This window comes from Tetrao urogallus (assembly GCF_951394365.1).
Source record: "Tetrao urogallus genome assembly, chromosome: 1".
In the NCBI taxonomy this organism is placed as follows: domain Eukaryota; kingdom Metazoa; phylum Chordata; class Aves; order Galliformes; family Phasianidae; genus Tetrao; species Tetrao urogallus.
This window is the reverse complement of record NC_136813.1, coordinates 183,963,988-183,977,673: the sequence shown is the minus strand read 5'-3', so window position 1 is coordinate 183,977,673 and position 13,686 is coordinate 183,963,988. Positions and strand designations below refer to the sequence as shown.

At 37.1% G+C, this 13,686-nt stretch overlaps 1 protein-coding gene across 5 annotated transcripts in view; it reads left to right on the top strand.

The window, feature by feature from the left end:
* CACNA2D1 (calcium voltage-gated channel auxiliary subunit alpha2delta 1) overlaps positions 1-13,686 on the top strand; it is a gene marked incomplete at both ends in the record, with an annotated part of 353,068 nt that overhangs the window by 65,228 nt on the left and 274,154 nt on the right. For all 5 annotated transcript variants that reach the window (XM_079549445.1, XM_079549444.1, XM_079549443.1 and 2 more), the window contains one exon: positions 6,578-6,694. In XM_079549445.1, the coding sequence (XP_079405571.1) occupies positions 6,578-6,694 (117 nt within the window). The remainder of the gene's footprint in view (positions 1-6,577; positions 6,695-13,686) is intronic.

The following is a 13,686-nucleotide window of genomic DNA, read 5'->3' as shown; positions in this document are numbered from 1 at the left end:
TGTTTCCAAAATCTTGCCTAATTTAGCTCAACCTGAATGTATTACTGAAGAATGAACTCCATGTGGTAATTTCTTTCCTAATGTGTACACCATTGCTATGATACGGTGTGGTTTTCAAAGTGTCAGCTGCCTTGTCACTTGTCATCTCAGATCTTTACAGCAGTCAGTGATCAGGCAAGTGATTCTGCAAAAGAAAAAGATACAGTAAACTACCAGGGTGTTTTTTTCCTTTGTGTTGTTGCCATGAATTTCAAGCATGAAGGTATCTGTGGGTTGCTAGGAAGCAGCTGTAATCCTATTTATATATTATATATAGCAGAGAGTAAGACACATCTAAAGTATGCAGTCTGATTTATTTGTGCATACAGAACTTGAGAAGGAACATTTTTCAGTGTGTTCCACAGTGGATCACTTCTGATTCAAAGAAAAGAAACATCTTGTCAGAAAAGAATTGTCTGGCTTGTGTTAGAAATACAACGTGTAACTTTGGAAATAGGATGTGGCAGGGAGAAGACAGTTGTTCCCTTTGAGCAGATGATAGAGGTGCTTATGACTGCTCAAAAATTGAGCTCAAAGAAAATATCCTCACTAGTAGAAAGGTAGCAAGAACAATCGCTCAAATGGGTTGGAGTATTATTTCTGTTCTGACTCTCTCTGCTTCCCTGATTTCTTCATATGTTTAGAGGTCAAATGGTCTCCTTTACTGCTTTTCTCACTTAAATGAGATTGTGACATGTAACTTAATATGGCTGTCATGAAGCCAAAATCGAATAAGTTGTTGAATATTTTTTTTTTCTGAAAAAAAAAAAAAAAAACAACCAGTAGAATTTGTTTAAATTTTTGTTTTGGAAAATTTTAACGTTACTCTAAATTTCAGTAAGAAATGTACTTTTTTACTTTCAAGCGAGATAATTGATAATTCCTTTTTCCCCAGGAATACTTTTGGAGTCAGTCTATGCAATTTTGTTTCTGATGAGGAGAGTGATGAATGAGCTCAGCAACAGGCCAATTTAGAGTGGATTTATGAATTAGCAAAACTCTTTAAGTTATCGCATTAGCTAAACTTTTATTTAATATTGCAATGTGATTCATTAAGCAAGGATGTTGCTTCAATCAAGAAGACTGAGTCACGTCTATTGTCTAGATGTCTAGCAGACAGAAATACTCTGAGAATGAATAAACCTCCCCCCCCGAAGTGCCTGCTTCTTCTTGGGATGCTTGTTTGGTCTTAGGCTAAGAATCGGAGAGCTGCATAAATCTGACTGTTAGCAAAGAGCAGATGTTGTTCACCAATTCTTACTGATTTTACCAAAGAATTACCGAATGCACAGAACCAACTTTGGTGTGAGTGATACCCAAAGCAGAGTGCCCTCCTGGCTTGAAGTACAGAAGTTAGCTCAAACATGTTGACTGAACTTTACCTCTGCAGTGTCCTCCAAACACACGGGAGTTTCTGCATCTAGCTCTCCAGCACTGAAGACCACGAGTGATTTTTTTAGTTTGATGACAGCTCTGTACCTAAGCTATTTCTCTGTTTTCATGACGTACTCTGCTACAGCTAGTAAGTAATCTGGAGTTACTGGTGCATGAGGTATCTATTGCAGAGGTGCAGGTTCTGAATGCATTATTATAGTAGCTGTTTCTAAGCCACAGGTAGTAAATCTTGGATGGCTTCATGAAAAAATGTGCAAGGGTCCTCCTTATTCTGGGCAGTTAATGCTAAGGTAGCGTTTCCTTTGAGTAGCTTCCACCCGTGTCAGGGAGGGAGGAGAGTTTTTAGTCCTGTGCTGTTTTAAGGGAGCTTGCCGCTGATAATAGAGATCAAACATGAGAAGCAGTGAATCAGGTCCAAAATTCATTCAGAGCCTCTAGTCGGGTTTGAAAGGAGATGAGGCCAAGGGATAGGTTAGAGACAAGGCTACAGTGTGTATCTAAGGTCAGACCAAGATACATGACTGGAAAAAAGCCAGAACTGGGCAGAGAGATGGTGAAGGATCTGGAGGACAAGATTTATACGGAGTAGTTGAGGTCACTTGTTCAGAGCAGAGGAGCTGAGCGGAGGCCTCATGGCAGCCTGCAGATCCTCACAGGGAGTGGAGGGGAAGTGCTGATCTCTGCTCTCTGTGACAGCGACAGGGCCCAAGGGAATGGCAAGGAGCTGAGGGGGAGGGGAGTGAAGTTAGGGAAAGCACCAGAGGTCACAACACCAAGCCTGGCGGAGTACAAGAAGAATTCGGACCGTGTTCCAAGACATAGAGTTTCAATTTTGGGTGGTTGCGTGTGGAGTCAGCATTTGGACTTGATGGTCCTTGTGGATATTGATCGTTTAGCCAAGTGTCATGCAAGCTTAGCTGAGGAATCAGATCTTGAAGGTAGCATTGAAGTAGCAAAAAAATCAATAGATTTATCTTTGTATAGACAGATAAGGTGGAGGTGTTCTGTGTCTCTATTCCAAAACATGTTTCAGGGTAGGAAGAGATACATTATTATTGATTAAGAATTGAAATTCTGAGTTTGGACTTCAGAAGCTCTGATATCATATGATTTCTACATCCATACAAGTACTTGATGATGGAACAAAGATTAGCAGATATGCAACCTAAACTTCAGCCATGTTACCTCTGAAGAAAAAATCTCCTTTGTTTCTTGAATGGGAGAACAAACAAAAGAAGAGGCAAAGAAATTCTGTTGTGATTTAGAATTATTCATCATGAACTATTCTTCTTTGTTATTTGTGTAATCTATGCAAACAATGCCAGGGCTGCTGGCCATCCAAAACGCAGATGATTTCATACTCTCAGGATCTTGTATGATAAACTAGCTTTTCTAGCTGTAATATAAAGCATGAGGGCCATTAAATAAAATTCCAGCCTTGCAGAAGATGCCAGTGTCTGCCACAGTATAGCACGAGTCATACAATGAATGTGCATCTTTCATTCTTGCAATTTGTGCAGAAATGTTTGACTTTCCCTAGCAAGTCTTATACAAAGCAAGGAGAATGTCTCTTTGTAAGAGATTTATAAATATGTCCTTGAAGAGTGAGTGGAGAGATGCATGTTCTGCTGAGAAATTGGCAGTTTTTTTCTCATCTTTACCACATTCAGCTGTTGTCCTTGTTCTTGTCCTGTTTCCTATTAATGTAACATTTCCCCCAACCCTCCTACCCCCTCCATTTTCTTTTCTAAAACCTTGCAGTTCATTAAACAGGAATACTTAGCATTTAGAAAGTAATTTTAATACATTCTTTCCTGAATGCAAGAGTCCGTGGCTATTGACTTAAGAGACAAATTATTTTTTTGTGCTATGACCTTATAGATTTTACTTAGTCATGCAGTGAGGCATTATTCTGTGTGAGATGGTAGGACTTTATTGACAATTTAGAGAGCTTTTAGGAGAACATTAGTGATTAAAGCACTAAAGATGTAAAAGCCGACAGAAATTCACATTCACATGGTCAAAGCAATTTAATAAATTGTGTTCAAATTAGCTCTTCTTAACAAGCCACGGAGCCTGCCAAATTGCAATTTGAAAGGCAAATGAGCACACCTTTGCTGATAAGACCCTTCATGGCTATTTGAGATGAGCTTTTACTAATTGTGTTTGACTGCAAGGTAGGAGGCTTTGAGAATGAAAAGTTTCTTACAAGGTGCTACACTCTGAAGCATGTGTAATTTCCCTGTGTGCTACTACTCTGAACTGCTGCAGTGCTAGAGTTGAATTACAGAAAAGGGGAGCAGGCAACAAATAAATTATGTACACCTCTCTTAAATAATTGGTGAATATTTTTTTCACTGTTCCTTGACAGTTTAGATAGGTCTCATGCTTTGGGAAAATAAAGAAGTGTGTTAAATCCTGTGTTATTATTGATGCCTTTTTTTTTAAAGTTTGTGGGACAAATCTACTGCCAGCGGTAAAAATGGAAGACAGGTCCTCTGAGCGCTGGCATGGTGTAATGCAAAGAGAAGAGTCAGAAATCTTTTTTTTTTTTTTTTTTTTTTTTTTTTGGATGGGAGGTGGGTAAGTTGAATACAGAGAGTGTTTTTTAGTTATAAACATTGTAAGATTACTTACGTGTGATAATTTCTGAAGCTAACATTGGATCTGGGTTCTCCCAATGGCAGGACCCACAGTGCCTGTTACAAATGCTTTAAGCTGAAGTACGAGGAGGGAGGACTCCTGCTGTGTGTGGCCGTTGTCTTCTTGCTATATGATTCAGGATTTTGAACTATCCTTATAGCTGGTGCTGAAAGAAAACAAAAGTTCCTTTTATTCTTAGATAAAATAGACTAGACTGCTCCTGGATAGTCTGCAGCTTTCAGGCTACTCAGGATGGGAGTGCTGAGGACAGATTTCCTATAAGAGCAGGGTGGATGAAAATTTTGAATGTCTTCAAATTGGGATTTAAAGGGTTATATTTGCTATTAGAATCAGAATCACAGAATGGCCCGGGTTGGAAGGAACCTCAAGGATTATCAAGTTCCAACTCCCCATCACAGGCAGGGCCATCACCCTCCCCATTTAATACTAGACCAGGTTGCCCAGGGCTCTGTTCAACCTGGCCTTGAACACCTCCAGGGACTGGGTATCCACAACCTTTCTGGGCAGCCTGTCCCAGCATCTCACCAGTCTTGTAGTAAAGAACATTCCTCTAACAACCAACCTATAAATTGCATATAGGGATGAAAATGGACATTTTCCTACCTAGGAAAATTTTCCTTTCCTAGGTTTTCAAACAGTGACCAGTATGGCTTACTGTAATTTTGTACTGAAAGATTAATTCCAGTGAATTATTATTTGCCCATGCATTCTCAAATTCATCTCTACCGTCACAAACTGCACCTGTTGAGCACATTCTTGAGTATGCCTTTACATTTTATTTGTTTGTGACCTTCTTAATGTTTGTTTAAAATATTCAGAGAAAAACTCAATTACAATGACATGGCATTTTTACAGTGCATCACCACTCTCTCTGAATTTTAATATATTTTGCCTAATTGAAACTCACAAATGAAAAAGGGACTGTATTTAAATTTTCTTATTCTTTTGAATCACACATAAAAAGCAATTGCATGAAAACACCTGGAAAAAGAGACACCAAGGAAAATGATGCAGATGTACACAGTAACAAATGAAGTTTATAGAACCTTTGCCACACTTGATGGTCACACAGCTTTTCTGCTCAGGATGCATTGATGCTACTATCCCAAGAATTAAAGCCTATTTCAGATACTTAATTACTGATGCAAAGACTGTATTTCTGGACAGGGGAAAAAAAAGAAAAAAAAAGAAAAAAACCTACAGAACTACCCACAGACAAAAAGAAGCCAAATGAACAAACCTCCCCAAACCTCTACATCAATGTGAAATTCAAAAGTGATAGAAACCTATGGCAGCTTATGAGACATGCCTGATATAAACTTGGAGATGTAACTGTAACTGTTAGAAATTTGCTTGCGATCAATGCCTATCAGCTACATGCATCAGAGAGAGAGAGATATTGGTGAGTCTCTTTTGTGTCTCCATAGCTTTAACCTGAGAAAACTGTAAGGGCTGGTAGGCTCAGCCTGTGTGCAGTTTGTTGGTTCTTGTGCTGGATCTCAGCCAGCCATTAGTGCTGGACCTGCTCCTGTGTGTGCCTGGCACTGCCTCCCAGGAGACAGCACAGCCCTCAGGCAGTGTTTCAGAGAGGTGGAGTGCTTGAGTAAACTCAGGCCATCTGTTGGTTGCCTTAGTTAGTTCTCCCCATTTGCCCATAAAGTATCTGCTTTTTTTTTTTTCTTCTTTTGCCAATTAGTATATTTTTCTTTACACAGTTCTAGTAGGACATAAAAGACAGGGGGAAATGTGTTTTTCTATTTTTCCTTCGTTACTTCTTGTGGTTAGATGCATTTCATTACAGCAGCCTTGTTTAACAAATTAAATTACCCTCTTTATGTGTGTTCTGCTTTGTAAACATTTAATGGGTCCTCAGAAATATCCTTTCTTCATGACACAAAAGAAACACAATTACAGTTTCTTTCCCATTTTTTTTCCCCTTCATTTTTTTCTCCATTTCCTCCTTCTTCTTTTTTCCTATTTGTCTTATTTTTTTCTTCTTCTTCCTCTCCTTTCCTCATGAAAACTAATACTATAACATGAATAAATAGATAAGGAACTAAATTGATTACATTATCATAATTTAAATTATTTACTTCAAACAATATGTTTGTTGTTCAGCATTCAAGGAATAATTAAATTCAGTAGTAATTATTTGGTTTCAGATTCAATCATCTTTAAGGGATCAGTTTTACTTTTCTCTTAGTCCTCTATAGAAATATGAGTCCTTGAGCATTTAGAAGTTGAATATTCAGTCACCAGAATCAGTCAGTTTTGATGATTTTTAGTAGCACCTTATGCCTTTTAAACAAAAAGTTGAAGTTTTTCTTTCGCAAAGCGTGCTGGAATTTGCCTTTTATCATTCTGAAGATCATGAGTAAAAACAGAGGACTTACTTAATGATGGCTGTTGTGTCAAATCAGTTTTCTTATTTTGAATGTTGTTTGCCATGTTTATTTATTTCTGTTTTTTACCCTTGCAGATATATTTGAAAAACAAAGATTTGTATACTGTGGAAGCCAACAATCCTCGTCAGCTAGTGGAAATTGCAGCCAGAGACATTGAAAAACTGCTGAGCAACAGATCTAAGGCTTTGGTGGTGAGTACTAATTGGTTACATTTTCTATTTACCATTAAAATACATATATATATATATGTGTGTGTGTGTGTAATAATCTATGTATAATACATATACATATATATGTATGTATGTATATATGTGTGTATTTTTGAATCATGCTTTTGTTGTTTATTTTCCTGCCTGTATGGTTATGGGCAGTGTCAGCCTGATATATACAGGACATGACATGTAAAAAGAGCTCGTGACTTCGTGGTAAAAAAATGAACTCATCAGTTAGTTGGCATAGTGCAGATGCTTATAATATTGACTGACAGATGAGGAACCACGTCCAAGTAACAAATCAAGCCATAAAGAGACTGGAAAATATTCCTCTAAGTGATGCATGTGAATGTTTATGATCACTGTAATTTACAGTCAGTCATGATCTTGAGGAAACAACCTTTTTCTTAAGACATTTAAATACAACTGTGTTATTGAAGTTATAATGTTAATTTTGGTATTATTGCTAAATAAATCTGTTAATATTTGGTCTCTTCACCTTTTCAGTTCATCGCTCTTTCTTGGTAGTAGCAACTAATTCTCCTTCAACAAATGTAGCCATGGGTGAATAGGATTTATATTCAGACTTATTCTTCTTACTTGATAATTTTATCTGTATTTCAATCATGTACTAGCAAAGTTAATCCTGAACTGCCAGTGTGAAGACTGTGCTGTTTAGTAATCTCTTGATTCTTTATTATTTGAATACACTGCAGCTATTTCTTGAAAGGGCTTTTGTCAGTAGTCTCTTTCTGTTCTATTGTGGAAGGCACCAGTCTTGGGTATGCTTTTGTTTTAACTCATACTCACAAAAATATGAATCCTAAAAAAGTTTAGTTTCATTTTCAGAAGATAGTGAACAAACATGCATGGAGGATCTGGATGAATTCATAAACATGCTTTTTATAGAGCAGAGCTATCAGGAATAGGCTTGGATGGAATAACAGGTTGGGATTCCCTGAGGAATTGCATATCTACTTTGACTTGCAGATGAGTTCAGATGTGTCATTTAAAGTGAAAGTGAGAAGAAAGAAGGATTAATTTGCCTAACTTTATACATCTGTACTGTAGATGTAGATTTTAGAACTCCGCTGGTTGTCCAAATCTCCCCTTTCATTCAGCGGAATAAAGGAGGCACTTCTTAGTCAGGATTGACCTGACACATTCTCAGTATGCCTTTAAAATGGGATGAACTACAGCCAGAAATATGGACTTCTCTCTTTCTTTATCAGAGGTGTCTGGATATATATGCCTATGCTGCAGGTGTAAAGCTGGGAGAAATGAGTTCCATCCTAGCAGCCCTTTTATCAGTACAGTTTGACTCAACTGGAGAATCAGTCTGCAAGTGAAACTGCTGCTGCATACTATGCTGGGGGCTAAACTTCTTGTGGAAATGAGAGAAATGAGAGGTCATTCGCTTAGTCAGTTCTTTGTGCTTAGGTACCACAGAAGGTATGCGTTTTCTGCTTAACAGAAGTTTATTCTTCCATTTCCCATAGCTTCCCTAACACGTAATGTAAACCAGTGTTATCTGGTAAAACTTCTCTGCTTCAGTCAAATAGATGTAAAATGCCGATAATATTTTTCTTTGCTTTCCTTTCCTAACTCAGTAGGCATGTGTTTATGTAGTCTATGTATTCTATGGACTTTGTATTATTACTGCAAAATACACCTTTTTTTTTTTTTTTTCTGTTATTTTCCATTCATATAAGTCTGTTTTGTTGAACTTATCACAGCCAACTCTTACTGTTTTCCTTAGGTTCAGGATTCTTGTAGGGATTTTTGTGTATGTGTGATGTTGTGATCATAAAGCCCTGAGAAAATCAGATAAGTATATCATGTTTACTTTAGAAAAGATTCTAGAACAGTTCTTCTGTGAATCTAGGTGAAGGGCATCCAACTTCATGTTAGGCAACTGCTCGATCACTCTTTGAAGAGGGTAATATGATTCAGTTCCTTGAAGTAAAAGAAGATTAAATTAGGGAAAGAACACTCCTTCAGACCACTTTTATATCTTTTCTTTTTTCTTTTTCAAAAAAAGTTTTTTAGGACTTCTCAGATAATTTTAAACAATTAAGCCAATACAACCTGAAGGCAAATGAAAGTCCTTCAGATGCAGTAGTGGCTAAAGACTTATGAGTTTAAAACCAATTTTATTAGTTTGGAGGATGTGACTCACAATGTCTTTAATGCTTGAGGCTGGCATTACTGCCAGTGCTGCAACAAATGTACAGCACTTACTATTTTTAACTACATGCCATCATTTCAGGATGTACACAGTGGTTCTGTGCATAACAGCAAGAATTTGGCTTGGCATCTGTATCAGTGCACAGTGAAATTCACCCTCAAATGATGGCAGTATCTTAGCTCTCTCCTACTTCCCAGAACTGCATTTGCTTTGCCGTTCTTTAAATTCTAATCAGTGCTGTGGAGATAACCTCTACAATTTTGGATTTTTTTTTTGACTGCGAACCACCAGAATTTGCAAACATTAATTACATGATTGCAACATACATTTGAAATACTTTTTGCAGCAAACTGCTTGAAATGGTCTGCTGAAACTTTACTTTTGTTCAAGAAGGACTGAGTTGACTTGCAAATGTTATCAGATTTCCAGTATTTGCTTTGGCACAAGGTTCTGTGAATTTTGTTTACTTTTATGTTCTAATTCTCTCTCTATATATATCTACATGGTAATCTCATGTGCTTTCATAGACTTCCCTCTCTCCATTTTATTTTTGTTGCTGCTGTTTGTTTGTAATTTAAATATTTATGTGCGTTCAAAAATAAAATTGACAAAGTCTTTTGCTTCAGATCAGCTTTCCGGCTATGTTCAATCAATCATTGATTTAGAAATGAGCTTTATATCTGAGCATTAATAAGGCTGTGTCAGTGTTGATCAATCCTTTCAATACTAATTTCACTGTTTAATTTAACTTCTGATTTCTGATTCAGATATTCTTCTCAACCATTATCAAGGTTAGTTGTTCTGAGGAATTCTGTTATTGTTTCTTTAAAAAATGCATTTCTTATGCATATTCATGTACCTAGGGACTTAGTCCAATTTAAAATTTAAAAAAAGAAAAAGCCTAAAAAACATTACTTAAGGGGAGAAATACCCTTTTATTAATCTCAGCCCTAGGCAGATTTCTTTGCTGACTCGTATTCTACATTATTTTTAATTCTAGAGCATTTTATGCTGGTTTCCCTTGTGCTATCACCTTAAGAGCTCCTTACGGCTCAGTTATTTGTACTGGCTTTTCTATTTGCAGTTATCCCGGATTTATATCAGAGCTTTCAGTGACTCCTGATTTCTAAACCTTCCTATTTTTAGGAAGGTTTTTATACACGTGAAGCTTGTTTGCTATTTCCTGAATCTGAGCCAATAGTGTCTATTAAAAGAATTTCTTCACCTTCCGTATGTGTTTTTCTTCTTTTTTTCAAGGTCTACCTTTATGCATGTATTTTGTAAACTTTGTCTGAAGCTGAATCATTTATCTGAAATTTGAGTTATCTTAAATCTCCAGGGTCACATTTTCTGTGAAATCGGGAGTGGAGTTGAATGGAACTGTTACTAATGACTGCGCAGAGGGTTTTACCATTGGGGCTAACATGACTCAAAGTGTTAATTAAGACCTGAATCCCAAAAAGAGCTTGATGGAAGAGGATCATACATCCTCCAGTAATGCGATGAGAAAGGTGCCAGTGAAGGTTATCAGCGGTGTCATTGTTCCAGTATATCCCAGGGGTGCCACGATCTTCCCTAGGCGTGCTACACAAACAATGCTTGGGTAAAGTTATAATAAGCAAGTATTAATGACTTTTCTAATAATACGTTGGCTTCCCTTAAGTTGCAAGTGCACCTTTAAATAAAAAATAACATTTGCATACTAAATTATTCCTGTTTTCATGTACCATTGTGCTCAGTAACTCTCTGTGAAAGACAGAATTACTGTGCCTTACACAGAAAGGCTTGATTAAGTTAGAAAAGCTTTGTGATGTCGTATCTGTTTCCATATGAGAAAATAAGAAAAATTTGGACAATGGTGACATGTTAATTCTGTAAAGAATGAAATTATATTGTTCTTCCATGTTAATTTATGCTTGGGAGCAGCTTCAATGGTGATTGAAATAGGTATGTAGTGGACAAAGAGAATAGAGGAAACCCTGATTTTAACTCAGAGGTATTTGCTAGGTGGTGGTTACTAGAAACTGTGAACCACAGAAGAAAAACTTAGGATGAAAATGCAAGAAGAGGGATGCATATTAAGTATTTTGTGAGTATTGTTAGAAATACTGAAAAGAGTGCATGACTTGTTAATTTATAAAATTTGGTTTAAGGAGTAAGAAATATTTTCCCACAGACATTTAAAACCTACTTCATACAAAATTACAGAATTGACTCATTATGCATCTCTTTATTACTGATGCAGAAAAAAATTGTAAAGATCCTGACTTTTATGTCATCATTTACAAATTAAGTTTTTTTGTTTTTTTTTTTTTAAATTTGAATATAAATTACTTTATAAAAGAGTATATTTGAAATAAGTGTTTTCCAAAAGGCTGTTTTGGGATTTTGTTTCTCACTTATCCTTTTCACTGTGGCAAATGAAACTTAAAAAATTTAGCTTAAAGTGATGTTTGACCCAATGCTGCGTGCTACACCTAAGGTGCAGTGTGTTTTTGCAGCCCTTAGCCTTCTTTTGCCCAAGTGAATAGCCTATTACTAGTTAGGTACTGAGGAGCATCTCTGATCTTCTATTAAAGGAAAATTTTTGTTGTTATTTTTTCATCTGAAGAGAGTTTAGATATTATAAGTAACAGTCAAAATTGAGAGAGAAAATAATAATAAAAGAATAGCTACAAACAGCATTTGCAAGCTTGATCTGCAGAAAATTTTAGAAACAACATTAAAATGTCCTATTTCCTGTTTCAAAGAATCATAGAATCACTGAGGTTGGAAAAAACTTCCAACCATCCACCTGTCACCAATATTTCCCACTAAACCATGTCCCTGAGTAAAATATCTAAACAATTCTTGAACACCTACAGGGATGGTGACTCCGCCACCTCCCTGGGCAGCCCCTTCCAGTGCCTGACCACTCTTCAGAAGTATTTACTAATGTCTAGCCTGAATCTCTCCTGGCACAACTTGAGGCCATTCCTTCTAGCCCTGTCATTAGTTACATGGGAGAAGAGGCTGACCCCCACCTTGCCACAGCTTCCCTTCAGGTAGTTACACAGAGTGATAAGGTCTCCCCTGAGCCTCCTATTCTCAAGATTAAATAAATCCAGTTTCCTCAGCCGCTTCCCATAAGACTTGTGCTCCAGACCCCCCATCAGCTTCATTGTCCTTCCCTGAACACACTCTAGGGCCTTAATGTCCTTCTCGTAGAGAGGGTCTTATAACTGAACACAGTACTCAAGGTACAGCCTCACCAGTGGTGAATATAGAGGGATGATCACTTCTCTGCTCTTGCTGGCAACATTATTTCCTGATACAAGGCAGGAAGCACTTTATTCTCCAAATTTCTTTAGACATAGCAATCAGATATCTTCATTCTAGCCTTTATGCCTTAGTTTCTTCTGAAAACTAAGCAAAGTGAGTTTCCATGGAAACTGAGGCACAGATTGTGAGCTAGGAGACAGGTTCCCTGTGTGTGACATTGGGACATGTCCAAGGTGCAGCACTATGGCAGGAATTGAGGAGTTTACTTTAGATATCATTTGAACATAGCTGTTAAAGTGTATCCAGATCCTTCATATTTTCCTGCCCATCTGAAATAAGGCTTGAGTATCTCCCAATACAAATGCTTAAATAAGCATTTGTAACGTGTTTTGAGACAATTGGGCAGAGTAGCTGTCACTTTAAAAAGGATTGGGATTTTTTCCGTTCTTTTTTTGTGTTTTTTTTTATTAGATATTTCTTCAGTAGGATTACAGAGTCAGGACTCTAGCTCTATTTATAAGTTTACTTTTTATATCTCCAACAATTCTGTGTATGCCAAGTAATTCACCAAGATGGGAAATGTCTAAACTTTATTTCTGAATACTTCATGTGAGTATTCAGAAATGACACTGTCATCTCCTTTTTGCAGTATTATGTCTAGATTTCAGTTCATGACTAGAGCTGCTCCAAATAATAGAAATTGCAGCTGCAGACATGACAGAAGCTTTGCATGTGAGTTTTAAAACTGGTACTGCGGTTCTTTTAAAACTGGCTTTGCCTGGAAAATTTTCACACCAGGGAAAAAGGCTTTTCTGGACTTTTACTGAGTCAGTTAGCCTGTATCAACCTTACTTAAATCTCCAGATGTTAATGTAATCTATTTTGAAAGTCAGTTGTACTTGCTGAAGCAGAAAAAATTATGGTTTGGAATGACAGCTAGTGATATGTGACACTTATGAAGTCAAACATTTGTCAGCTTGTCCACTTGTCAGATATATGAATTTGTTTTTACTTATCTTGCCTTGAGTCTTGTTTTATTAACTGAAATCCAGGTTCTATAGATACAACATTATGTCCCAGAGGATAGATTCACATAACTCACATAACTTGCAAGGCATCATAAAAGTCTGGAAAAATAAATCAAAAGGCTTGCGATGGAAGTTCTTACAGATATTGCCTGTTTCAGTGCTTTTACTTTCCATGGTTTAGTTGCTCTGGCTGCTGCATATCTAGTATTCCTGTTGACAGATATAAAGGGGTCATCCCTCCCACTTCCCATAGATAGGCATGAGTCATTGTTTTAATTTTTGTAGACCAGAACCGTATAGAATGCTGAAGTGGTATCTAGTACGCTAGCTTAGAGAGACACCTGCTGAATCTCTGTCCTGCTAGCACTGTATTGCAGCTAGAGTTTTAAGAGTGACTGAGATAATGAAAGATAAAAAGAGCTTGCAGCTAATCGTATTATTGTGTGTTCACCTTCGCAGTTTAACTTCTTTCTCCCTACACAGTAGATGGTTAC